Source organism: Ptychodera flava, chromosome 12 (genome assembly GCF_041260155.1).
Source record: "Ptychodera flava strain L36383 chromosome 12, AS_Pfla_20210202, whole genome shotgun sequence".
Classification (NCBI taxonomy): Eukaryota; Metazoa; Hemichordata; class Enteropneusta; family Ptychoderidae; genus Ptychodera; species Ptychodera flava.
In genome coordinates, this window is record NC_091939.1 from 8,215,007 (window position 1) to 8,241,383 (window position 26,377).

Here is a 26,377-nt window from a genome sequence, read left to right on the forward strand (position 1 = left end):
TGTCTTTCCGGAAGTCAGTGGGATATCCTGATTCTGAATAAGGACATCGAAGCGATCCCAGACTCCGCTGTGCTCGCTCGCCTTGAAGATCTTAACTTTTGAGCACCTGGAAGGGAAAAAATCTACGTTGTCCACCATGATGAGTAACAGACAGGTTACTGACTGTATTGACGAGTGGAAGAGCTTGGAAAAAGAGTATAGCGTATTAGATGTGAGTTCATAATCATCAATTTAATGTAATCATACAGTCTAGACCTTAGACAGTGCAGCTGCAGTGGACCGTACACGTACACCCATTCAGACTTTCAGCGGTGCCAAACTTGTGCTATTTATGCCGTTCTCACACATGTTAACCGTAGGTCTTTATAAGGAATACAATTTCTGCGTATCATAAAGATTTGTAACTTAACATTGACGACCACTCACTCTTTGTTCGATAATGCGACAGCCGAAGGTTATGTTTTGATCACTCGTCAGCTCACGCGCAGACCACAACGCCACCTGAACAGCTGGCACGTGGCGAGGAATCGAGGGCAGTCGCCCAGTTCGTGTCAAAGGTTAACAGGCAAACATAGGCAACGTTCTACAGCTCCCCCGGACCTTCATTCTTGCATGTTTATTTACCTGGCTCCACTGACAGCGAACACACAATACACATTTTGTTGTTCAAAACCATGGTTTTAAAAAATAGATCTATTTATTTATTCCATTAGAGTGTATGGATCCCCATCACGTTCACTCTTTCAGGAAGAACATAATAAGAGAATCAAACTTCATGCATTTGAGCATGGAGTTTGGTACCTGCATTATTTGAGCACTGGAGACTGGAGGCAGAGTCCATGGTGATCACACTTAAATGTAGTCATGTTTTTGCAGTAAACAATGCTGAAATGGTGATCCTCAAGTACATGTAGCAATACAATATATGTTACGTCATGGATGTAAAAAATAGATGGTTACGTCGATGTAGTGTTTTCATGTGGAACCTCCCTTTTAACACTCAACAGTTTGTTGGTATTAGCTGCAATAATTGTAGCCTTGGTGGGCTTGGCCATGCGGCTTTTACTTCTGTCGTGCACTTTGCACAATGTCCAACCGAGCACAAACCCCACTGCCCAGCCCACCAAGGCTACAATGATTGCAACCATGTTGGTATAAGTACGAATTACTAGTATTTCCACTGGATGCAAAGAAATGATTTGAAAACACTAACATAAATTTTTATCGCTTTCCAATAGGCTGACTTTGAAAAGTACAGACAACAGCTTGATGATCTGTATGTACTTCAGGAAAGATGTGTGAAGATGATCAACCATCAGAAAAAGAGATACCAACATTTATTGGACACCTTCAAAGAGTAAGTTAACTTTTTTGAAAAGGCATTAGGTTTGCTTTCACATAGATAAACCCTTTTTAAGGTCTATGGCTTTCACAGCTGTTTTCTGAAAAGAACTGTTGTCACGGACAGTTGATAGATATCAAAGAAATCATATGTCAGTGGCCTAAAGGTATACCGTTTCTTTGTACTTTTGTGATTTATGCATTATGCTGACAGGCCACTGTCTGTAGAATGACAAAGTTTATTTCCGTTGCATCTGTAGAACTTGCTTTGTAAGAAAGTTACAGAAGTACACAGATGATTTTACTTTAATATCTTAATGTATGTGCACATGTATTACTGTACATGTAAAATAATAAGCAGTCAATTCAGTCACAATAATAATTTTGCAAACAGCGTCATGGTGATGAACTGATGAAACGTTTCCGTGTTCCTCACTACCTTTACAGAAATCAATTTTGTATATAGGTACATGTAGCAAAGCAGCTGTTTTGGAGGTATAGCCGAAACAGTTTCTCAGGGTTCCAAACCCGAACCCTAGCAGAAACATTGCATAGCCATAGATAGCATAGTCAGAAACAGATGAACATTTAATGAAATTGTTTGTGCCCTACCTGGAATATGTTCAAACTTTGGAAAATTTTTATCCCTAGTGGGACATTATCCAAGTTGTAAGTAATTGGTAGTGACTATTTATCTCAGCAGTAAATGCGGTTGTATCATTCAGACGCAATGAATTTTGTCCAGATCAAAATTTATCTCCTCGAACTTTGATGAGAACCTTTCAGTTATACAGGAGAAGGAAGATGGATAATATCTGACAAACTATTACATGTACATGGCATTAAAAGTTTGAATGTGTCAATGTATATATTTTCATTGAAAGAAATAGTGGCATCATAAATGGTGAAGAAAAGAAAGCTGTAAATGAAATTGAAGCCCAAATGAACAAACGACAGAACAATTTTAAACAGATGGAGGACAACCTTCCCAGAGACAGTGGGTAAGCAGCGGTGTACAATTCAGGTGGAAGATACATGTATACAGTATTGGTCTTGTCATGCTCATAGTGTTTTAGTTCTGTATGAACAAAATAAGTCTTCTGTGATGAGGTTGTAGACCAGGGATTAGCTTTCTGACTGCACTCGTGACTGAAACTCCCTGGGGCTGATACTAGCACAAGGAAAAGTGTGAATATCAAGAATCCTCGTTTTGAAATCTGTGATATTTCCAATAGAGATATATATTGTCAACATGTTGCCATGTTCTCGTGGTAGTTTTAAGTAATTCTAATATTGCCAAATGCCAATTATTGTGTTGTCTCATTGCAATAAACCACAGCAAGCAATGGGTGTACTGTGAGATTTTGACCAATTCATGACAAATGCATATACAGGGTCATGGTCAGACCTAAATGGTATGCCTGTTGCTGAGTTGGTTATCACTGTTATATTATAACAATATATTGAATCCTGGTGTGAAGTGTCAAAAAAAGGGACTTTTCTCTTGCGGAAACATCTGTGCCATATTGCAAATATAGCACTGTTATTTTGACATTTCAACCAATCAGATTGCTGTATTAGCACCATCAATATTATGATATGATATAACCTATAAATAATTCACTACATATACTTCAGTTCATCATAGAACATGCAGTAGCATTGTGGCAACAAGGTGCGTAGATCTACAACACATTTTGTAATGGTCAAACCCTAGACATCATTAAGAATCTAGCATCCATGTCACTCCCAGTGTCTCATTTGTCTCAACAATCATCACTCTACCCTCCATGTGCTGCTGTTACAGTGTACCAATGTATTCATACTGAGTCCGATACAGGTGTTTGTGTATGTCCCCACTCACACCCCAGCATTGCACTTGGTGAATATGACCATCATGCATTCAGTCTATTGATCATTGGAAACAATTTAATGTGAAAGACCATCCACTGTAAGTAATATGTAATTATCACCAGTAGATTTCACTCTAGTACAGTTATCAAATAGAGATGATAACATCCATGTATGCAGTAATACAAAATATATATATTGTAGGTTATTAGATGAACAAAGAAAATTTTAAACCTCTGAAAAAATACTGTGGAATTTAATTACCATCCAGGGATGTAGAAAATTTTTGTAACAGCAGGAAAATTATGGTTCACAGCCGGCAATGTCCGTAATGCGACCGCAAAGCGGTCGCCGGGGGATGGGTGTGGGAGGGGGGTGTCCCCCCTCCCACGGTGCAGACTGTTTTTGATTTTGCAGTCTCCAGAATGGCTCTCCTGGACCCATTTTATGAATTTTTGGTCAAATCTTGCACACTTTTACATCATGTATCAGTGTTCTCCCCAGCGGACAAATAGCGTGGCGGTGCCGCCACGCTTACGGCCACACCCGCCACGCTTTAATCAAGGCCGCCACGCTTACCACTTGGCCCGCCACTCTGTGATCACGGCCCCGTTCTTTGTAAAATCTTTTCATTTTCACCGACATTCGTTGTTTGAACGTCCTGTTCATTGTCCTCTTTTTTGTTTACGTTCTATAGGCCCTAATTATCACGTTTACACCTCGTTTTGTCAAGTTCAATTTCAAAGAATCTTAATTTTGAAGGTGTTATAAACGCAATTTGATGGTGTAAACCATTTACCGACGTAAATAAAAGACGTTCAATTAAAAGACGTTGTCACCGCGGCCAGCGGCAACGCTGATTACTTGGCCTGGGGGGTGACAAGGATGGCGGTAAGGGTACGGATAAAGTACTTCAAAGACTTTTGCCGTGAACATGAAAGGCCGTGAACTCACCATCATCACAGAACAAGAGAAGAGTAACTGGTGTTGACCCGACATGGGAAAAATTATTTCCATGGTTGATTGTAACTCCAGATGAAAAAGGTAGGTGAAATAAATACAGTCGCCCGTTTTCGTTTACTCAGATTACTGTACAGGCCTGTGCTACGTCCGTATAAAATTAAATACGTAATCATAGTTTTTGTGTTCGGCATGCGGCCGATTACCCGCAAATTTCACTCCCCGTTCACCAGTTTGAGGGCAAAACTTAACTCTAATGATTAAAAAATAAGAGATCGCCCTATTTAAGTGTACGAAAACGCGATTTCACTTTACTTCCAAATGCAATCGTAGCACGTGTTCAATGGCGGCCATTCTTGTTATTGTTTACTATCCGTCAATCATGTGATATCGTTCGAGACGAGTTTTGAGTTTTATTCATTCGTCCTGTCGTGGGACTAGTTGTCTTGAGATTTTTTCGCGATTTTAATAAACTAAATGTCAGATCGGTTCGATAAATGTCTTTCGTCAAAACCTTGCGTCGTGTATTGTCAAAATTGATCTGTGTGTTTCGAGGGCGCTCGTGCCGATCCGAGCACTGTATGACTGGAGGAGAGTACTAACTAACAGTTCAAAGTGAGAACGCAGAGATCGTTTGGTTCGGCGGGTTTCTGATATCTCTCATCCTTTCAGGGGAACAAATGTAGGTCTCCTATTCTAGAAAGTTATTTTTAAGTTTCAAATGCCACCGTAACTTGTGAGTGTTGATAATTGCTATGTCTCTCTAGAATCTATCGTGCAGGGCGGCGGCCATTTTGTTTCATGTCTGTTTACGTTTATGGCTGTAGGGCTTCAATAACAATTTTCACTGGAACGAACGGCTACAGCGTTTTGTAAATCATCGTCGCATTCCTTCGTGTTACGTTTTATGGCAAATATTGCCACACTATCAACCGAAAATAACAACTACAAAATTATATTCGCGGTGTCATTTTTTTGTGGCTGGTAAGATTATATTTTTTCGTGTCACAACCAGACCCAAGGAGGCAAAAACTCGGGGGTAAAATCGAAGTGTCCGGGATACTTTTGATATTGTACAAAGTGACCTTTTCGTCTTTTCTTTTAGGAATGCTATGCAGGGCATGTCAGAAGTTCAACATGAAGGCCTGAAATGGTTCTGGTGTGTGGAGTGTTATTCTGCCTGTCCAATATGTTGTTACCATTTATGATTAAGTTTTTGATGTCCTCTGTTTGAGAATGTTAATAAAAATAATGATCATGTAAAGCAAATGCGTCTTGTATTAAAAGTAAGATGTCTTCAGTGTAGTTGCAGTTGCAAGTAGAGATCCCATGATACATATGCAATAATCATGCAAATGATATGTAAATTATATGTAAATATTATGCAAATTAATATGCAAATTAGCCGCCACCCTATTTCAAAATCCTGGGGAGAACACTGTGTATATACATGTAGATGCAGCAAGATAGGGAGAGTCAGGTGATCTCTCTTCAGGTATTTTACTTCTAAACATTTAACATTTATTATTTGTATAGTCTCGTTTTTAGCTACTATAGACTATAGTCTATAGAAGCTATTGGGATGAGTATCCGTCCGGCGTCCGTCGTCAGTCTGTATGTATGTATGTATGTATGTATGTATGTATGTATGTATGTATGTATGTCCGTTTGTGAGGCGTCCGTCCACTCAAATATCTTGAGAACCGCAGTACTTACTGATTTGATATTTGTTGTGTAGATGAAAAATACGATTTTGAGAAACTATTTTTTTTAATTTTTTGATATTGTTGAAAATAGGCAAATTAATGCCAAAAAAGGTGTTTTTGGTAAAAAATCTTCTCCTTCATAACCGCTGGTCAGACAGCTTTGTTATTTGGTATACAGGTCCCTAGGGGTAACCCAACTTAGACATGTTCAAATTGTGATGAAATATGCAAATCTGTATTTTTAAGGAATTTTTTTGTCATTTTTGGTCAAAATTTGACTTACATTGTATGTAATTCTTGTACTGTATAAACCCTATCAATTCACCCAGAAAAAAATAATTGATATGATTTTAAATAATTGAATTAATTAGGAAATCATCAAAGCCAAAATAATTTTAGTGTAGAATTATCAGAAAGTTCTACTTTTTTTGACAGTTCATAGTGAAATGCTTACCATCTTGGAGGATTAAAACATGTAAAGGCAACTTTCCTGAATCCCAACTTTGACATATTCTGAACCGTCATTTATTGTGCCCTGTATGTTATCTAAAAGAAATTGCTCAAAATAGTCAATAGAGATAGAGATAGAGAAAGTTCTAATTTCCATTTATGGTTGACTTGGTAAGGATAAAATAAAATTACTTTTTGAGGAAAAAAATAGGAGTGGTCAATTAAAAGAGTGGTCAAAGTGATAGGGTTTTATGGTAAAGCTGGGCTGTATAAAGATTCCTCATGTGCTATTTATAGCAATTATGCAATCTGTGTAAACAGTGCAATGAAAGTGTAACATGATTCCTTATAATGCTTTTGATGACCTTGAACTTCTTAAGTTTCAAACCTTTGTCTCTTCAGTGTGCTTTCTCTGAGTATGTACAGTCTCAACTTATTCAACAGAACTCACAATGTTAATCAAAGATATCCACCTTCTTCATCAATACATGTGTCACAAAAGGTTATTCTCTACATAACTCAACAGAGCTCTGTCAACTGTTGAGTTGCTTGTTCTTTCAAAACCGCTGGTCAGACAGCTTTAATATTTAGTTTACTTGTCCGTAGGATGACCTTAGTGAGATAATTTCATACAGTCAGGAAATACTTAATTTTGTATCCATGTCTATAGTAGCTTCAGGGACTTTGGCCCTATGTTTTTTGTTGGCCACCGTATACCGGTAACTTCGTCAAAGCCCAATTTTCTGTTCAATAGCCACGTGTGAGAAACTTTACATTTACTTTTAGAATTGTCCCCATATTTGTCGTACGTCGGAATCGAAGAACAGCAGCTTTTGCTGCACAAATAGAAATAATGAAGTCCGATTTTTAGCTCACCGTTGCCATCAAATACATTGCTAACACACCTAGGATTTCTTTCTCACCGTCACTCTGAGATAACACGTACTGTACATTGTTTTTTGATTCACGACCTGATGAATTGACATCACTATTCCTATTCCACAGACTAGGAATAATCCAAATTTCTGTTTTAGATCCGAAATTCCATGCTGTTCCCCTCCAAAATTCAGTGAACGAAAAAAAATGGACTCTAATTAAGAGAAACTATTTTTCTTTTTTGTGTGGCTATTCCGTTCCGTTCCGTTCCGTTCCGCTCATTCCGTTCCGCTAATCAGTGTAAGCCCACTCCGAAAGCTAGCCGAACACATGCCGACAATGACGTACCAAAAAAATCCCCTGCGAGGTCAACTGCAACCTGCATGACCTGTGCATTGCGTTCCGACAAGCACACGTTACCGATCGCGTATGTATGTAGATTGTTTCAGCGTACTCTTGTTTACAATTCAATTTCGTTTGACTAGGAATTTTTGGGAGTCTTAAAAGACATGAAACTCTATGATTTTTGTAAACTTAGTACTCAACTAATACCTGATCCCGTAGCGGACTGAATTTAACATGAGTGGCCATTTCCGTGTGAACGCACGCACGTATGTATACTTCCTCTTACTCGATTACGATTGATTTTTCGGACACACAAATACAAAAAAACTGCTGTTTCTCGTTGCAGTTACATTTATTTTTAAAGATTTATGAGAAGATTTTGGCTATTTTTTTTACACTGCAGCAGAAATGACATCGATTTTACATCTGCAAATAATTTTCACAGCCGGCAAAATTTTGCTGACAGCTGGTTGTTTTTGCCGGCTGCCGGCTATTTTCTACATCCCTGCCATCACATTTCATTACTTAATGTAGTAAATCACAAAATATTTGAAACTGTAAAATGTCATACCCTATTGATCCAGATGTAGCATGTTTCATGTGATGTTCACAGACCGTAAAGACTGACTGAATGAATGTTGGTTCCTATACACCATGCTGATTAACATTTCCTCGTTCCGTGGCACTGTAGTGCATTGTTTTTCTTTGACAGGAAACTTTTAACAGCCATCCTTGGTCCAATGAGTGTGTCACTTCTGAAGAAACAAGACAGGTAAGTGACAGCCCTTGAAACCCGGTGTTCAAGCGTGGAAGCATTCAAATATAGATAAGGGCAGGGAAACAGATATGCCTGCAGGCAGGTTGACAGTCATATGATAGTTCTTGGTGATCTGATTGACAAAATTTGAGGGACATGGTCTTTCTGTTGAATGTAATCCATCCATATTGTGGACAAGCATGAAAAAAATGCAAACATTAATGAAAAGCTTTTTATCTCTGATGTACAGAGTTTCAACATTCACTTTACATGAGAACATAATACTCTGGTGTAACAGCTTTAATTATAGGGTAACCACTGGTACCAATGTACCAGTGACCAATCTCAACACAAGCAGTAATGAGTTCCTCCATGTACATTAAAGAGTATTATATTATAGCTTTGTCAATACCAGTGAATTTTGTGACGTCATATCCATACATTATTACTGATAATGTATTCCATTATTCAGCATTGCGGTGACAGCGAGCAAGTTTTTCTTTTAAAAACGAAAAAAGGACTGCGCATTTCAAAGGAGGGAAAATATCAGATAAACCATGTAATGTGGAATACTTTATTATCGCTGGAATTTATTTTCGCGTAATTGAGAAAATCGATACATCCGCGCGACTTATTTTCGCGCTGATGCTTTGCATTGTAATCAGACAGGGCGGTGTACCCTAATTGAAATTAGGCGTTGACAAAGTATAGTCGACAAACACAAACATCAGAGGACGCCGTTAGGCGTTACACAATGCGTTTTAGGTGTCAATCAAGTCGGCAAACAATTGATTTTATTGTTTTTAACCAGCTTTAGTTATGGTGTCAATTACAAGGTGTCGGTAATGACTGTCGGCAATCGAAACAAAGCAGTTCGCTCACAACAGCACAGCTATCGAAGTGATAATTACTCCGTATTTGTGAATTGCTCCCTTTCTCTTATATCGTTTGCGGCAATGTTCGTATGAACAGTGAAAAATAGTAATTTTACAGCCAAACACATCGTGAAATATTCTTCACAGCTTGCCGCTATGATCAAACGATTTTTTAGCTTATAAACCCCCATTTCGGAATGACTAGCATCATTCGACTTATTGTCATCATCGCGTCATCATGTCTCTCTATCGCTGGTTGAAGCAAGTTAACCCACCACGAGCGCCAGGTTTACCTGATCCACGACAGTGTAGTACGGAAGAAGAAGCTGTTTTGACTGAAGCTGCCAACGTCGAAGTAGAAAAAGTTATCGCCGAAGCCGTCAATGTCAGAAAGAGAAAACGCGGTGAGTACTCGTTTTACACTGATGAACATCGAGCGCAGATCGCCAAGTCAGCTATCGAGATCGGTGTAGTAAAGACAGCAAGAAAATTTAGCAAAGAACTTAACCGGCCCTTAAATGAGAGCACCGTGAGAGGAATGAAGGCGAGTTACCTGAAGTTAAAGAGACTCAACGAACGCGAGACAGTCACGTCATTACCAAAAGGTCGGCGGGGTCAGCCTCTTATGCTTGGCGAACTTGATACCGAAGTGCAGCGATGGATACGCAAAGTCCGACTCAGCGGCGGTGTCATCAACAATCGAATTGTCATGGGCGCAGCAACTGGCATTATCATGAAGAGAGACAGGGCTAAATTGAAAGAATTTGGCGGTCATATCGACGTTTCGAGTGCCTGGGCGAAGTCAATGGTTCTACTCCGGAATAAAAAGGACGCGATGCGTTCTACAGACTCAGTACGCCAAAATAATCACGTGATGCCGGTACAAACAAACCCACATGTGTACTACAGCGCGTATGGAAATACACGTACGTCTATGCGCGTTTGCGCACATGGCTTTGTTTGTACCGTGGTCGATTCGAATTCCGGGTTTGGCCTATTCTTCAGAGAATGAACTTTGTACGGCGCAAGGGTACCAAAGGCGGTGAAACGGCTACCGGGTGACTTTGACGCGTTGAAGGCCGCGTTCATCGACCGCGTACAGAAAGTCCGCGATGACTTTTCCATCCCCGAAGAAATGGTCGTAAATTGGGATCAGACGGGTGTCAGTTTACTTCCTGGGGGTGAGTGGACACTCGAGGAGAGGGGAAGAAAGCAGATCACGATATCGGGCCTAGACGACAAGCGGCAGATAACGGTTCTACTGGGGGTATCGATGGCCGGTCAACTACAGAAGATCATCATCCCTTACTTCAGAGATCAACGGCAGAGACTGGGTTTATCTCCTGACAAGAAAGCGCTCGTGCTGTTCGACATCTACAAGGCTCATCGCGGTGAGGAACTTCGCAAGCTCCTCGAAGAAAACAACATCAAAATCGTGTTCATCCCGGCTGCCTGCACCGATAAGCTACAACCTCTAGATTTGTCAGTCAACAAAGAATACAAAGAAGCCCTCAAGTCTTGCTTCAATGCGTGGTATGCTGAGAGAGTTATGGAAACACTCGACGGCAATGAAGAAAACGAAGGCGACGATATCAGCGTAGCAGTGCCACAGATTGATCTTCGAACATCGGTCGTCAAACCTATCCATGCGAGATGGCTCGTCAGCTGCCACGACGAAATCGCTCATCGAACTGCTTTGATTCGCGATGGTTTCAAGCAAGCGGGACTAATTTGAAAGTTGAGTGAGATTAGCCTAGAGACTTGAACTTGGACTGCGTTTAACTGTAGTAAACAAATTGTGACGGTCATGCTGTTCTAATTTTCTATGTCAAGTTTCCATCCTCCGTTTTTTTTCACTGTATGTATTCTTTCATTGATCCATTTTACTGAGATTTTGAGTTTCTAAATTATTAATTTTGTACTATTTGCTGAATATTTCAGTCCAATATATTGCGTAGATGATCGAATTTCGAATTGTTTTTTTCCTTTACGTCTTCAGTACAATTCCATTGATTCAGAAGTTGAATGAATTGATAAAAATAATACTGTACCTACCTTCAAGTAACGAATTCTTCCTTGTCAATAAAGTGTATTTTTTTATTAAAACTTTATTTTACTTTGTCATTTACGTGATGTTTGGTGTTGACTGAATGAATGAATGAGTGCGGGTTCCATGTGTATTGTTTTCCATAGACATAACATGCGAGTAATGGTCAAAGGTCACTGTGTCAGTACAGTCAGTCAAGCTCATTAATATTCATGTCTTTTGTGTTCAGAACAAAACGCTGGAACAAATTTTCGCGCAAAAATTTCCTCCGCGAAAATAGCGAAAATAAATTCCACGCGAACAAAAAGTATTCCACAGTAATATACAAAACTATAAATCTTGATAATGGTGCACAATATTGATAATAATGTCTTATTGTACGATTTATCACATTTTTTGAGTCCTCACACATGCACTTGTCGTCTGTCTGGCTGGCGCTCAGCATATGCAGTCCCCGTCCGATACGCTGGTTGTACTACTACGTTTGTTGACAACATGGTTCGCTTCGTTGCCGTATAGGTAAAACAGATCTCAGTACGTTTGCAAACTCCTAGACGATACTGGGTTTGACACATGGCATATTATGTATGTCAGTGGCCATGTAAACTATGCAAGCGTGAAAGGCTACTCGAACCAGCCGTAAATTACTACGGAGCCATTCAAAGTCTCGGTCCAAGGTCAGCTACTACCAACAATCATGACTACCGTGGACTCTCCGTTGATCTAACATCTCGGCCACCTAATTCTGATGCACTGACTGTAATCGGAGACAACTTTCATTCATCGTTTTTTTCTCCTTGTCTGTGGTTTTACCTTGTTCTCGATATCGCGATGGTACGGAAACCCTCCTGTATGTTTGTAAACTGTACCTTTCAAGCACCCCTTTAAGTCAAGTTTTCTCGTTCGCCATATAAAATAGCTCTTCTCAAGAAGCCATCGAAAATTAAATTTATAGACACAATTATTATTGAAATATAAACATTAGAATAACAATGTTGAACTCTGTTGATATCGTTTGCAATGAATGCTCTACTACAAGCGACATAATAATGATCGTATTGATCAGCTGATACCATGCAGCTCGCTGATCATGCTGATGTCGATGCAGGAATATTCCGTTTTCTTCATCTCTGGCATTTCACCGTGTCGGCTTTTTGAATGGCATGATATTTAAAGGTGATGTTTCAAGTTTTATATAGACAGTAGGGATGCAGTTCCTTTCCATTTCCTTCGAAAATATATCGTTTTTCAATTCAAAATTGAACCGTGAAAGTGTTGGTCATTTTTTGTGCTGAACGTGCGTGTTCAGTGCAGTGTACTGTGGAGTGCATGTGATGTGTGCAGAGTCAGGACGCTCACTGGCTTCAAACTCAGTTTAAATTTCCTTTTTTATTCGTTTTCTACAACTGCAAATTGACTGGCATTGCCATAACTATAAAATAATAGCAATAATGCAAACCCTCCCGGCCCATAATGGACTCAAGCAAACTTTGCACTCCATAATGTACTCGGCTTCGCCTCGTACATTATGTCGTGCAAAGTTTGCTTTCGTCCATTATGGGCCTGGAGGGGGTGCATTATTGCTTAAATAGCTTTCATGCATGTACATGTAACATTTCGGTATTGTTGATAACAAACATAATTGCCATTCTTTTCTCTGTGTGTGGGGGATGGGGAGTTATCGAAATAGCTGTACTCGACTGGCAACTTAAATGCACCAAGTTATATTTTAAGAAATGCAAACTTTATAAAGTATAGACTTTGTATATGACATGATATTGTACTATGGAGAAATGTAACATCAATAGATTTTAGCATTTTCCAAGAAATTCAAACTTTAGCAATACAATTATGATACGCTTACTTGGGGTAACAAATCTTCTTACATTTTCAGATTCAAATACAAAGACGAGTACGAGAAGTTCAAATTCATTTGCACAATCATTATGTTCGTCTTTTCTTTCACAAATCTTTTTCTCGTAGAATTCAGGTGAGTTGCTTGTTGTCTATTTCAAGAGCCTACTCATGGTAACACACCCTCTGAGCGGATGTATTGGTCTGCCATGGCATAAGACATGAAAATCTTAAAGGCCTGTGTTGGCACCAGATTGTCTCATCAGAAAATTTACCCAGCAGATGACATTTCAATGGAAAACATAAGGCTATCACACCTCCATAGTCCTCTTACAGACTGGAACAAAGGCGATCCCAGGGATCGCGAACAGTGTCTTTAATGGCATGGATTTAACATGTACAGTGTATATCGTAACAAATTCTAAGACTGAAAACAGTGCAATGTAACAGCTTATGGTTGGTTGGTTTTGTATTAGTAAATGGTAAGTAATCTGATATGTGGGGGAGTACTTAATTGAGGGGCTATGGAGGAGAGTGAATTTGATGTTTGTTGTATGCTACAGCAGCTGCATCTAAATACAGATACATCACTGGTTACTCAAACTTCTCTGAATCTCTTCCAGATTTTCAGATGCTTTGTATCATTTTGTCTTGCTGTGGTATTATTGTACAGTGACTCTCAGAGAAACCATACTTCGGCACAATGGCTCAAGGTGAGTAGCCATACTTCGACTGATTTTCTTAAATTTTTCAGTGTGGAGGTATAATACACAATGACTTTATATGCAGTTAATTGTATTGTGCAATCAGATCCAATATAGATGTAGTTATTTTGTCACTATTGGTGTTTTAGCAATGGCATAATTGAATGATGATGACAAAAATCTGTATCTGTACACATTTATACTTTGTGTATATGCTCATAAACTCATAGTGATTCCATGTGCATGTACTAAGGTAAAAAGGATGGCATGTAATGTTGCTATGGTTGCCCATAGCAGATGGTGTAAAGGTGAAAGGTCAATCACAATCCTTACATGTATTTTACAATGTCTTGTGCCACTTTTCTGTGTTTAGGGATTTCTTGATCAAGATGATAGGCTAACAAATAGGGTTTTGTGTCTCCTATGAAATGCGGAACCACATAGTGTGTTAAGATGCTTTTAATCCCGTTTTCATTTTAGTTCATCGGGGTTTGCCAAAAAAATAATAAGTTGTTAAATGTTCAAAGATCACATAGCCTTACTAATTTTATGTTATGTCTGATTCTCCTTTCCCTACAATGCGAGGGCACTGTTCTTCTTCTGACATTACACCACCATGTATGTAGTTTTATACAGCTTTTTGATTTTGTTCTGTTGAGCCATAGTACACAGAGGTGAGTTTACTCTCATTAGACTCCACTAGAGGTCTAATTAGAAGACGTCACTTTCTGCTTGACTTAAGGCTCTGATGGTGGCATGAGATCTCCTTTGAAAGTTTTTAGTTTTTTGACACAAGCAGTCGTTTTATTACTGTCTTGCTTTGGACATGTTCAATTATTTAGCATGCTTGGTAAAATAGAATTTTTGTTGTAGTAAATTTGATTAAAACATACCAAGCATGACATATCACACATTCATCATAAAAGTAATTGACATTACATGCATTTTGGTGTAATATTTTAGCTGTAGCTGTTTACCTTTTGGTTTTTCTGTCTGCACAAAACAGTTTCTTTTTTTACTCAAAAGTCATGCAGAAATGCTAGTGTTCATCTTCTTAAGGTGGTTGGAAAGGCTATTTTTGCACCAATTCTTTTCTCGGAGTTAATGTCAAATTTCAAGTGCTAGAATCAAGATATTTAGTTCAAATTTCAGGATAACTCCCTTAGTTAATATTTTCTCAAAAGAATATAAAAATTGTATATTTGCAGCCATGATTTTGAAATATGACACCAGTAAATATTAAAATTTAATTTTTCATATTTTTTTTTAAATATTTGAATTTAATAATAATTGGATAGTATTAATATTACCAAATTAGTTATAAATATGTTGACACTATTTATTGTAAGATTTGTACGGCAGGATTTGTAAATAAAATGTGTTTTTATGATTTTACATGGGTTTATATATCAAAAAATTATTAAAAATTCTTTCAAATTTCAAAATGTGATTTTTCAAAAAGTACTTCAAATACAGGAAAATTGTGCCGTACAAATCTTATCTGTAACCTTGTTAATAGGTTGTAAAAATTCCATGTCCATATCTCATTTCAAAGTTGGATTAAATTGGTATACAATTATGTAGGAAAACTGTTATTCTGTCAAAAATGTTGAAAACAAGCCATATTTGCACCCCTCTTTTGAAGTCATAGAGCAGTCTTTTGGTTAGTCTCACTTTTGACACATCTTTGACACTCAAAGAATCTAAAAATGCATTTACAATAGCAGTCACTCACTCTGAATGCCAGCACCGCCTTTATCAAACTTTCCTGAAAAACAGCAAATAATGACTTTCCCTTTTCAAACATTTTATTATAAGCTAGGGGACCTCTACCATAGTTAATACACTAAGGACTCCCAACTTCTTCTTATTTGGTCAGTTTTCAGAAGTTTTAACAGGCTATAACTCTGCAATGCCTTTGTGCCCAAATGTCTAGTTTTTTTTATTCCACAGAGAATGTTGACTACTTTTATATTTTAATAGTTTTGTTGAAATTTATAACTGACTCTCTAGCCTTTCCAACCACCTTAACAAAGGAGTAAAGCCTGTATATGTCAATGTGAAATTTTACTGTTGACAAATTAATTCTTTTATTCAGGGCTTAAGCAGGGGTAAGACAGAAATAGGGATGGGGAATGAAAATAACTCAGTAAACTACTAAAATCCTCGGGTGGGCAGAAAATTCCAACAGTTGACAACTGGATCCCACTACCTACAGTATCCTATAAAACCCCATAGTTGACCACTAATATAGTGTCAAGTGGCCACACGAGGGCGTTTTTCAAGGGCTAGTTTGTTAAGTTTCTTTCACAACTTTCGTTTTGCTGTGAAGAAAATCGAAATCTTACAGAAGAATTTGATTTTCTTCACAGCATAACAGAAACTTGATGTAGGTATTCTCGAAACATTTTCTCATTGGATTGGTCATGTATGAGGCCTAGAATTCCGCTTTAAAAGTAGTTTTTTGTGTGAAATTTGTGTAGAAATCAGGCGTAGCCGTCTTGAAAAACTGCCCTTGTGTGGCTATTGACACTATTTTAGTGGTCAACTATTGGGTTTTGCAGGGTATGGGGTGGGATACAGTTGTCAACTGCAGGATTTCTCCCATCCACCGCACAATTTTAGTAGTCCACGGAGTAGTTTCCATTTCCCGCCCCTATATCTATCCTACCTTTGTTTAGTATTGTGAACAATAATATTGCATATAGTGCTTGATGCAGTTTGTTAGTGAGGCTAATACAGTGGTTCAGCATACTTTATAGAGAAAGAAATGAGAATATTATGTATTTGTTTTCAATAACAAACTTATGGTGGTTGAAATCTCAAAAGTCACAAGCCAGCCTATTGTCCCTTTAAACATGTTGTCCATTCCCATCTCTTAAATGCCTGCTTAGAGGCTACAAACATGAACTGAAATGAAGCATGCCAATTTCAGTAGATAAATGGTGCAATTTACAACATTAAGTTTGTTTCTTTTATCTTATGACATGAAATTGACAGACCAATTTGCTTGTGTATACCCAAGGATTAATGCGGACACATTTTGTATGTAACTAGCATTGATGAACTACTTAAGAATTTTGTATCATTGGTATTTTCAGCATGAATACAAACTAATTTGACAACAGTGCCAACTTAGATGGTTTTACTCTTATTGTTGTCTCTCATTAGGATCAAAGGCTGGTGGGTTTTTCATCACTATATATCCTGCGTGTTGTCAGGAGTTCTCCTTATATGGCCTGATGGTCCTGTCTACCAGTTATTTAGGAATCAATTTATGACATTTTCACTTTACTTGAGTAAGTATTTCATGTATCCCTCTGTACTCTGCCCATGTGTAGAACTCTGCAGGGTGTCATAGGTCAGAGTTCAAGGGTTAAGCTGATGTAAGTTTACAGATGCTGTAGAGAAACTGTAAATGAATATTGAAAATAGCATAGGGTCGGAACTTGTTGCAGATTACTAATGATTTCTGAGGCAACACATTGTACAGTGGAACGGCATTTTCTGATGATACCTTAAGGTACATATATGCCAAGATTCTGCTTTCCCTCCCTGCTTGCTCAGAGGTGCAGGATTACTTAAAGTGTGGCAGTGCCTCTGCAATTTAGTGAGCATACATGTATTATTTCACTTCAAATTAATAAGATCTTATGATTGTAAAGGGTTTTAGTCCAAGTTGAAACGTTTTGAGAGTCTTACACATGATATTATCAGTGGAGTTGACTCTTATTGATAAGATGTTGGATTCCAAGGTCATTCAAAGTATGTGATAAACAGGTTGTAGATTTTTTTCTGTGAACTAGATAGGACCCTATATGCATTCAATTTAGCCCTTACTGATGGAGTGAAAATTCTTTGGTATCCAATTTATTTGACAGGTTTAGTTCAAGTATTACAATACTATTACCAGAGAGGTTGTTTGTATAGGCTACGAGCATTGGGTGAGAAAGGAAACATGGACATCACAGTGGGTAAGTCTACATGCTGTATCATTATGTTGGTAACATCATGCAAGCTGCTGTACTGAACTTGCCAACAGTAGTGTAATGGTAATCGATAGCTCATTGGTTGGAAGTTTCTCGAATTTGCGTGAATTTGTAATTTCACCCTAATAAAAAGAGAAGTTCTGAGTTCTGCAGTTTTTCATGAAAATGTAGAATATCTTTAACTTGAATAACTCTATACAAAATACTGTTTACTTGATTTTCAGATAGAACTTAAGCATGTGCGTTTTTCACACTGCAAAAATCAAAACTTGAAAAAGACTTTCTTCCATAGTTTGTTTTGATTCAGTGTTGGATTTTTGGGTGGAAACACACAATCAGACTGGTTTTGTAGTTGCAAATGCTATTTTACTGTATATAGTATTGTTTCAGTGACAGTCACGTCCACTGATCAGACTTACTGAACTTACGTTAATCACTCACACAAAACAATGCCATTGAGTGAAACAAGCACCTATCTTTGTTCCTGGGCTCAGATCACCACACAAATAACTAGTCAACATAGAGAAAGGTTCATGTCACCCGTAGTCTCTAAAAATTCATGACATTACGTGTGCAGCTGTTTCATGCAAGAGAAGAAATGACTCTATTGTATTTATTTCATCCAGAGGGTTTCCAAACCTGGATGTGGAGAGGGCTAACATTCTTGCTACCATTCTTGTTCTTTGGGCATGTAAGTACCTGTGTATTATGTAGTCTTGTTGTATGGTGTGTTGCACATAGACACTCTCAGGGGTCGCACTAGCGCTCGCCACATTCGCAAAATGCGACAGAAAGTGCTGGGTGGCGAATAAAATGTCTTCTTGGTTCGCCACACTCATGAAAGTGTGGCGAACTGGCCTCAAACTCAAAGACCCCGGTCAAATTCACGGTGGACGATGCGATACTATCAGGTGATGAAATCAATGTGACTATACTCTCGCTCTCAACGCCACGTCAGTTTACAATACCCGACAGTGGTTGCGTACTATGCGTTCTGTCCAGCTTAGGTACGCATTGCCGAACTCGGCAAGCCATAAAGCTTTTTCTTTACCCTTTGAACCCAGTTTAGTACCATATAAGGACTAAAATAATGACATCATCCACCCTAACAATAGAGAGTTCCAGTAATTTATGCAAACTTTCCGAGAAGGGGTCAGTGGTTTACGTGAATATTTAATCAGGTCGGCTGCCCCGCTGCCGTGCACTCAACGAGAGTCGAGAGACCTTATGATAGCTTTTCTGCAACTCAGACACAGAAGACGATTATATCATGTACAGCTATTGCTCTCTGAGTGATAGAAAAGGTATATTTTACCACTTTTTAGCTCATATTTGGTTTTATATATAAATACCAAAAAGAGCTTATATGATGAGTCTAAGTGTCTGTATATTTGTGGGTATGTGCGGATGTATGTCCGTCACACACAAAGGCTCCCATACCGCCAAAGCTACTGTCTTAGTATTTGGTGTACAGGTAGATGTTGGGGTTGAGATGTGAATTTGTTCAAATGAACACATCAGTGTCAAAAATGTGCAAATGAGGTAAGAAAAAGCGAAATTCTGAAACAGGCTTGAAACAATCTTACTCCACTGACTTGAGTCATTTCCTGTCATTGTTTATGAAATGTTACATATTAACAGACCTGCCCAAACCATAGACAGTAGAGGGGAGGAAGACCGTCAGTAGAGGGGAGGAAGACCGTCTATGGTCAAACTAAGGGGGCTAGCTGCCTTTCTGCTATGCATATCATGTTGCTAAAGTTGACCTTCAGTACCTAAAGTTTCAGACCTTAATTACTTTTGTCATTCTTGTTTTTCTGGTTTCAATATTTCTTGTTGTTTTTCTGGTTTGATAATATTCTATGGAAAAATGGAGCGATTTGCTAGCCAAGTTGATTGCGATTGAACGTAGCGTTGGATGGCAGCATGGCCATCATTGCGTGACGCTGAACGCTCCAGATGGTCCCCGTGGTTGAAGTTTTCTTTCAATGTGCATGATGAAGAAATTTGTAAGATTTTAGTTAAACTGAAGTGTATTTTGTTGATTTTCAAGCGACTTACAATCGATAAGCTCATGCAAACTGTTGATATCGTGGCCTTATCCAGCCTGTAGCGAGAGAGCCATGACGGTCGACCTAGTTTGTTTACAAATTTATGTGTTGTTACTGTTAACATCGTGACATATTTCCTACGTCGCGTCGCGTCTGACATGTGTCTGTTGCATCTCCACAAGGTGACTGGAAACCGTATTTTGTGAGTTCGAAGCCAATTGAAAACACTGTATTTTTTAACTGAAATAAACCGGGCATGAAACTTTTATCTCAATACTTTGTAGTTTCTTTCTATCTAAAGACCGCTTTTGGTATGCTTGTCAAAATACGTGATCCAACTTTGAAAACAGATTGACTAACACAGTATGACTACGAGACACGATTAAATCAAGGCAAGTTATCGAAAGCATATGTTGTACGTACGTGAATCAAACTAATGTCAGTTGGTCCAAACACCAAATTTAATCAATAAAAAAATTAGTTAACTGTTTTTGTCTTCAGCTCTTCATTCTATTATACTTGCAGTTCAAACGATGGGGAAAGGAAGCCCTGTAATTGTGTGTATGTGTTGCACAATAGTTTACCTCTATTGGTTGTACTAATTGAATCATATGGGTTGCTAGGATTCCTTATCACATCACAGAAAATGAACTGCACCAGTCTTTTTAAAGAAGTGTAACAAGCAGCTGCGTTCAAAAAGTCCTTGCATGTGAAGTCTATGGCACTTCAAACAAGATGAGACCTTAAAATATTTTTGTTTTGATTTTATTGTACAAAAGTTTTGTGTGGCTAAAGAAAGTTGTGTGTGGCTAACAAGATGTATGACCAATTTGCCACGAAGGAATCTGTGGCTAACAACTTTGAAATCCTAGCGCTACCCCTGACTCATTCATCAAAGGCCATGGATAATCAGAACACTCACCAAACATATGAAAGTCAATGCATTTCAGTGAGGAGAGAGTCTACCTCTATTTCAGTTATCACATGCAAATTTGCATCAACCACCGTCATAAGTTGCTGATGTGCAGTGGCTTAGAAGGCTACAAATGTTTGGTATATCATCATTATTTACAGCAACTTAAGGAGTCTGAAACTAGGGCTACTGTGTAGCTGATTGGCTATTAAAGGGGGTGGTCATCAAAACTGTGCGTGTGCTACTTTCTTGTTTACAAACAATGTATTTCATGCATAATATCTAGATGCATCACTTCAACATAGCTGCAACTTACGATATTCGTTGTTAACAAGCATGTTTCAACTTTCATCAATCGCTAACGTACACTAGATCCAGTATTTACGACGGTCGTAGGTGTCCCTGGCAACCTTTGAACAGAGTTCCCACGACCACCTCCCTTTAAGCAATGAATGAATAAAGAGAATGAGTTTCAGCCAACCAATTTGCTTAAAGTTTCTGAGATGCTGCACATTAGCCTAATAAGTATATCGCATTGAAAAAGTCCTATGCGTGATGCCTATCAAACACCATTTAGATTTTGTTTTGAAATGATTATTACTGTAAAACCTTCAGACAGCTGAAACTCTAAACACCCCTTTTTAGCAATTTATTGCATTAGGGAGAAGCACAAATCAACATTACACCGCTAGATGACGGTTAGAACTTTCAAACTTATGTTGGACCAAATAGGGTTCACGGCTAAATGTAATGACTTTTGTTTGCCATGCCTATTTTAATTGTCTATGATTCTTTAATCCAAACAACTGCAACTTACAGTTTGTCAACTGTGTGCATGATCTGAATCTTTTGGCAACAGTGTATTTTATCATTGTCTGCAATTGTGTACATGTATGTCACATAATATTTCATGCAGCTGCAGTAATAGTCGCGCCAGCGGCTGACTGACTACGCATGCGCTTATTCATAATATACTATGCGAGTAACCGGAAGTGTACCCTTCTTTCGTGGGCGCCGCCATGTTTTTTTGAGTGCTCGTAAATAAACAAATTCGAAACGTGCTCTCTATTATTTTATAACATGCCGTTAATAAAATATTCTTTTCTATTAGCGAGTAATTATTATTATCCACCCTGTCGCTGATACAAAATTTCTTATCACGCCTAAAAATTAAAAGAAGAGAGAAAACTATCGTGCATGTGAACGAGAACATTCGCAAAGAATGCTGGGATTGAATCTTAGAAAGGCGCCCTCTGTGTCAATAACTATATGCAAAATTTACCCGTTTTTAGAAGTAACGCTGGTTTTCAGCTTACAATATCGGAAGTTGGGCGGTACAGTTACTATTGCAAAGTTAATGATGGCGCAGTACGTCCCTTGTCAAACACAATAGATAGTAAGCTTAATCATGGTAAAAATTGCAAATTTATGTCAAACTTTTTTACACAAATCAGAAAATCTATACCTACAGGGACTGACATCGTGTACGTGAACTGTCATCAGAGGGTAAACCGGTCATACTTGTACAAACGTATATAGAAAGTAACAATTAATTCTATTTTATCCTTTATGATTACTAATCATGAATCGATACAAATAAAATTTTTAATCTCAACGCCTGGCGCGACACAAAGGGCTGAGCCCTATATAATATTAGTTAGGTTGATTTCCAAATTTGTGTAAAGGTAAAACCCAAATATTATATATAGCAAAGAATTGTAAACAGGGTAATATTGAATGCTACTCTGTAAATGATGCATTTCTCAATCTCTTGCAGTTTTTCCAGCTATACAACGCTTACACACTGTACACGCTGTCCTACCATGATGACTGTGTGGAGTGGCAGGTAGGTTTAGAATCTTCACTTTAATATTAATGGACAGGTACATGTATAGGTCACATCATTGCATTGGGTTCTACATTTCAGAGTATTTCAAAAACATTTCACTTACACAAAACAGGCTTTTTGAAAAAATTGTGTGTGGAGCATATTACTTGTATCTGGTTGTTATCTTTGGGGCCTGGTATATCCAAACTGCTGCTAGGGGGCATGGAAAGAAAGCGGGCTATTTCAGCAATGCTAATATCAATCTCATTCATATTTTTGAAATGGCTTCTGAGGTAATGTACAATTCTGACTTCTTTGTTTTTGGCAAAACAGGTTCCGGCCTCAGCTTTGATTTTCCTTGCGTTGTTTTTTGGCAACTTTTCAACGACAGTGTTGGTGGTGCTGCAGAAGGTCCGCAATCTGAATCCCAAAAAACCAGCCGACAAGACCAACTGAAGTCATGATACGCCTATCAGAAGAATACTCCTCAGATCAAAAGCTGACAAAATGACATGTTTACCTTGAAAACTCTGTTTGATCTGCTGGAATAAAACTGTAGTGTGTGGATAAAGAAATGTTTGTTCTACACAAATCAACAAAACTTCTGCATATAAAAATGCAATCAAACGTCCATGACAAAAAAAATCTGTTCAAAGTGAATTGCATTCACTTGAGGCAGAACTTTGATCATATCAGTATTTTTCTAATTTTTCATTTACTTGACTTTTATTCAGTTTGTTATAGTTTACTATTTCTTGTACCTCCCACTGAAGCATATTTTTAGAAAGATGCAGGGCTCAGAGAGAATGTAACGTTTTACAAGATACTTCTTGCCTATATCATCAGCCTAATTTGTCTCCTCTTGCTGTGGTAGTCAAATCTGTAGCCCATTTTCCACTGTCCATGAAAAGTTATAAAATTTAGCATGGCTGTGGCATTTTCAGGGGCAAACTCACAACACAGCGGATGGTCTTTATCATCTACCTAATTGAGGACTCAACTGAAGTGGCTCATTTGCATATACTATGCCTGATACCCAGTCACACAAAAACTTGGGTTGATTCACATCCATGGTGACCTGATCACCTTATCTACTTCAATCTTAGTTTGACAAGGTCTTGCAATGGCAGATAATAATATATTTCACATGACTCATCTCACTTTATTGTCCAAATTTGGCAATTTCTGACACAGTGGCCTAATTTTCATTTTGTCTCAGATGACAAGCACTGTGACAATAATGCATTACTGAGTCTATCCAATGCACAAAAAGGAGAATGCGGAATCGTCAAACCTCCATTTTGTAATCAGTTTAAAGTAACTGGGTTTGTGTGCTCACAGCACAGTTCATTTTAATGTTAGAAATGAAATGCAAACCCTTGCTTTCTGTTGACAACCAGCTATTAGCATCAATACTGATATGAATATGCTGGAAGAATAGACTTGTATTTAGCCTTGTCATTGAGGGTTCATAAAGTCTTTTCTTTTTCTCACTGTTGCCTAGATATTAGGTTCAGTTAGATCCTGATGGAACACAGAACATTTAAATTACTTTTGCTACTGAAAGTTATCATCCTTGGGAAACTTTATTGTCAGCGTAGATATGGTGCACATTACCATATTGGATCATTTGGCAATGGAGAGATGAATTATGGTGGCATTGTGTAAGCATAGGGCTGCATGAAATTGAGTCCACAGTGCACGTCTACAGTGCTCTGAACATTTTCTCAAAATGTGCACATTCTCTATGAGCCTCAAGAGACAAAATGGTTCACTTCAGTGGATACTGGTGGGAGATAACTAAGCCTGCTTGATTTGTTTATTTAATATGTATTTATAAATTTTGCTGACCTGTAATAGTAGATGTGTTTGGAACCACACTCAACTTGCATGAAGCAATTGTTTCTGTTCTCGATCTCAATCTACCCTCAATGTTGGCCATTATTATTTTTGGTCCGATAAAATTTTCTGACAGTCACTATACACACTTGCCATTCACAGGAATAAATTATTTCAGAATGTTTTGCAATCTACAGGTAATAAAAACTTTTGTTTTATTCAGGGTGTTTCAGGGTTGCTCTTTTGGAAAGAATTAGCAGAAATATGTAGTTTTTTTATTCAGTGTAATATATTGAAATGGTAATTTTCTGACATTTATGTGCAATCAGCCGATTACCTCTTTTATGTATACTGCTTATCAGTATCAGGTGACTTTGCTCGTTTATATGTTTGTAACTTACAAGATGCAATGGATTTTAGAAAATGTTACACATTGCTTTTAAGCATGACTTTGAAAATTCAATCAGTTGCAACTATTAATAGTGCACCAGTGATCCACACTTCATGCGTCAATAATTCAACTCAACCACCATTTTCAATTGATTTGGCAGAAATATTTGGTACAGACAAAGGATCACAAATATTTTTTTCTGTATTTTTTATCTCATTGTAGCATTTTTTCTGGACATACTGAATATCATCCTGAGAAAAATCACTCATTTAGAGTCAAGTTACTCTTCATTTAGCATCCATAAACTTTAATAGGTAGTGTAGGACTTCAGTAGCAAGACTTCATGTTAAAAACCTCTCTGCTACATTTTGTTATTCTTATTATCTGTGATTATTACCCTTATCAGATCACTGTGAATTTCACCAAAGCACAATGTACGAATAGTGCAATATTTCCTTCCATTTCATTGATTGTCAATGTTCGCTGTCTTTGATAAATGAAAGCAACATTTATCAGGGAATACAAAGATTGCACTTTGAATTTGAAGGTTGATATTTGGCACAGAAGGAATAAATGATGAGAGTGGAGAAAGAAAGATGGTCTATTGAAAGCCCATTTAGGTGGATCCATGTAGCTTATGTTTATGTACATACGTTGTATAGCACTGACACAAACATTTTTATGGTCCATGTCTGTGTACTGCCATGTTCCAAATTTCTTTCACACATTTAATTTTTGACCATTTAATTTTCTGCTTTTTGAAGTTTGATTTTGTCCAATAAATGTCAGTGAAATCTGATACAAGACTGTTCGGCCATGGCAAGAATTTTGTTCTCCTGTTCCGGATACTGTGCGTCCTGCAGATGGAGTAACCCTAATTGACATGATTTGGCTTTAATTCCGTGCACCTGATCTGCACTAATAGGTGCATATGCCTGATAACATTTTTGATAAAGCAAATTATTTCAGTGGCTTTAATATTCAATGGAAGAGAAAAACTTAGAACGTACAATAAAGGAGTACTAAAAAGAGTCCCCTCTTCAACTTAAGCATCCATTTCTCTCTCTCTCTCTCTCTCTCTCTATATCTATATATACACACACACACACACACACAGATGTATGTATTCCATTTGTGCTTTCTCTTCTGCAGGGCACACAATACCTCCCTAAATATGAATATTCATGAGTACTGGCATTGTGGGAGTCTAAGCACAGGGCCTCATAAGTGCCTATTTAAGTCAATATTACAGCGTTTTTCTTTCTTTTTCAATGTTATAAATTAACCAGCTGAAGAGCACAACACTTGTGTAGCTGTCTTTTGTGTAGCTTGTATTGACATGTATAGTGCGCCCTCAATGGGGAATGTGATCATATTTAAATACGACCTTTAGTTCCGTGACCTCTAGCCAATTCCTCTGGCCATGCCTACTGGCCATGCGTACAGACGTCGCTGTGTTTACTGTACTAAATAAGTACAGTAAGCATAGCGAGGGCAGGGCAGGAAGTAGGCATGGCTAGAGCCTAGAGGTCACGGAACTAAAGGTCACATTTACGAGGACGCACTATACATGCCAATACATGCTACACAAAAGACAGCT

General features: G+C 38.1%; 1 protein-coding gene and 1 long non-coding RNA gene across 6 annotated transcripts; both read left to right on the top strand.

Annotated features, from left to right (window-relative positions):
- The first annotated feature begins 19 nt into the window (after positions 1 to 19).
- LOC139144895 (transmembrane protein 120B-like) lies at positions 20 to 25,826 on the top strand. 5 transcript variants are annotated; one of them, XM_070715719.1, is made up of 11 exons: positions 20 to 211; positions 1,239 to 1,357; positions 2,226 to 2,342; positions 8,221 to 8,301; positions 13,103 to 13,198; positions 13,686 to 13,775; positions 16,938 to 17,065; positions 17,648 to 17,740; positions 18,382 to 18,446; positions 22,497 to 22,565; positions 22,881 to 25,826. In XM_070715719.1, the coding sequence occupies exons 1-11, from the start codon at positions 137 to 139 to the stop codon at positions 23,001 to 23,003; spliced, it is 1,056 nt and encodes a 351-aa protein (XP_070571820.1). In that variant the 5' UTR covers positions 20 to 136; the 3' UTR covers positions 23,004 to 25,826. The 5 variants fall into 5 exon arrangements, with proteins under 5 accessions (XP_070571820.1, XP_070571822.1, XP_070571821.1 ...); XM_070715721.1 differs by having other exon boundaries at positions 8,242 to 8,301; XM_070715720.1 differs by having other exon boundaries at positions 2,232 to 2,342.
- LOC139144901 (uncharacterized) lies at positions 2,349 to 5,421 on the top strand. Its single transcript, XR_011554872.1, has 2 exons — positions 2,349 to 4,834; positions 5,258 to 5,421. It is a non-coding gene; the product is annotated as an uncharacterized lncRNA (long non-coding RNA).
- Positions 25,827 to 26,377: the final 551 nt, after the last annotated feature.

Bases quoted from the DNA above. Each gene is read 5' to 3' on its own strand.
- LOC139144895 (XM_070715719.1), top strand. From the start codon at position 137: ATGATGAGTAACAGACAGGTTACTGACTGTATTGACGAGTGGAAGAGC. The intron at 212-1,238 runs GTGAGTTCATAA...GCTTTCCAATAG, and splicing joins AAGAGTATAGCGTATTAGAT to GCTGACTTTGAAAAGTACAG. The intron at 1,358-2,225 runs GTAAGTTAACTT...TTTCATTGAAAG, and splicing joins TTATTGGACACCTTCAAAGA to AAATAGTGGCATCATAAATG.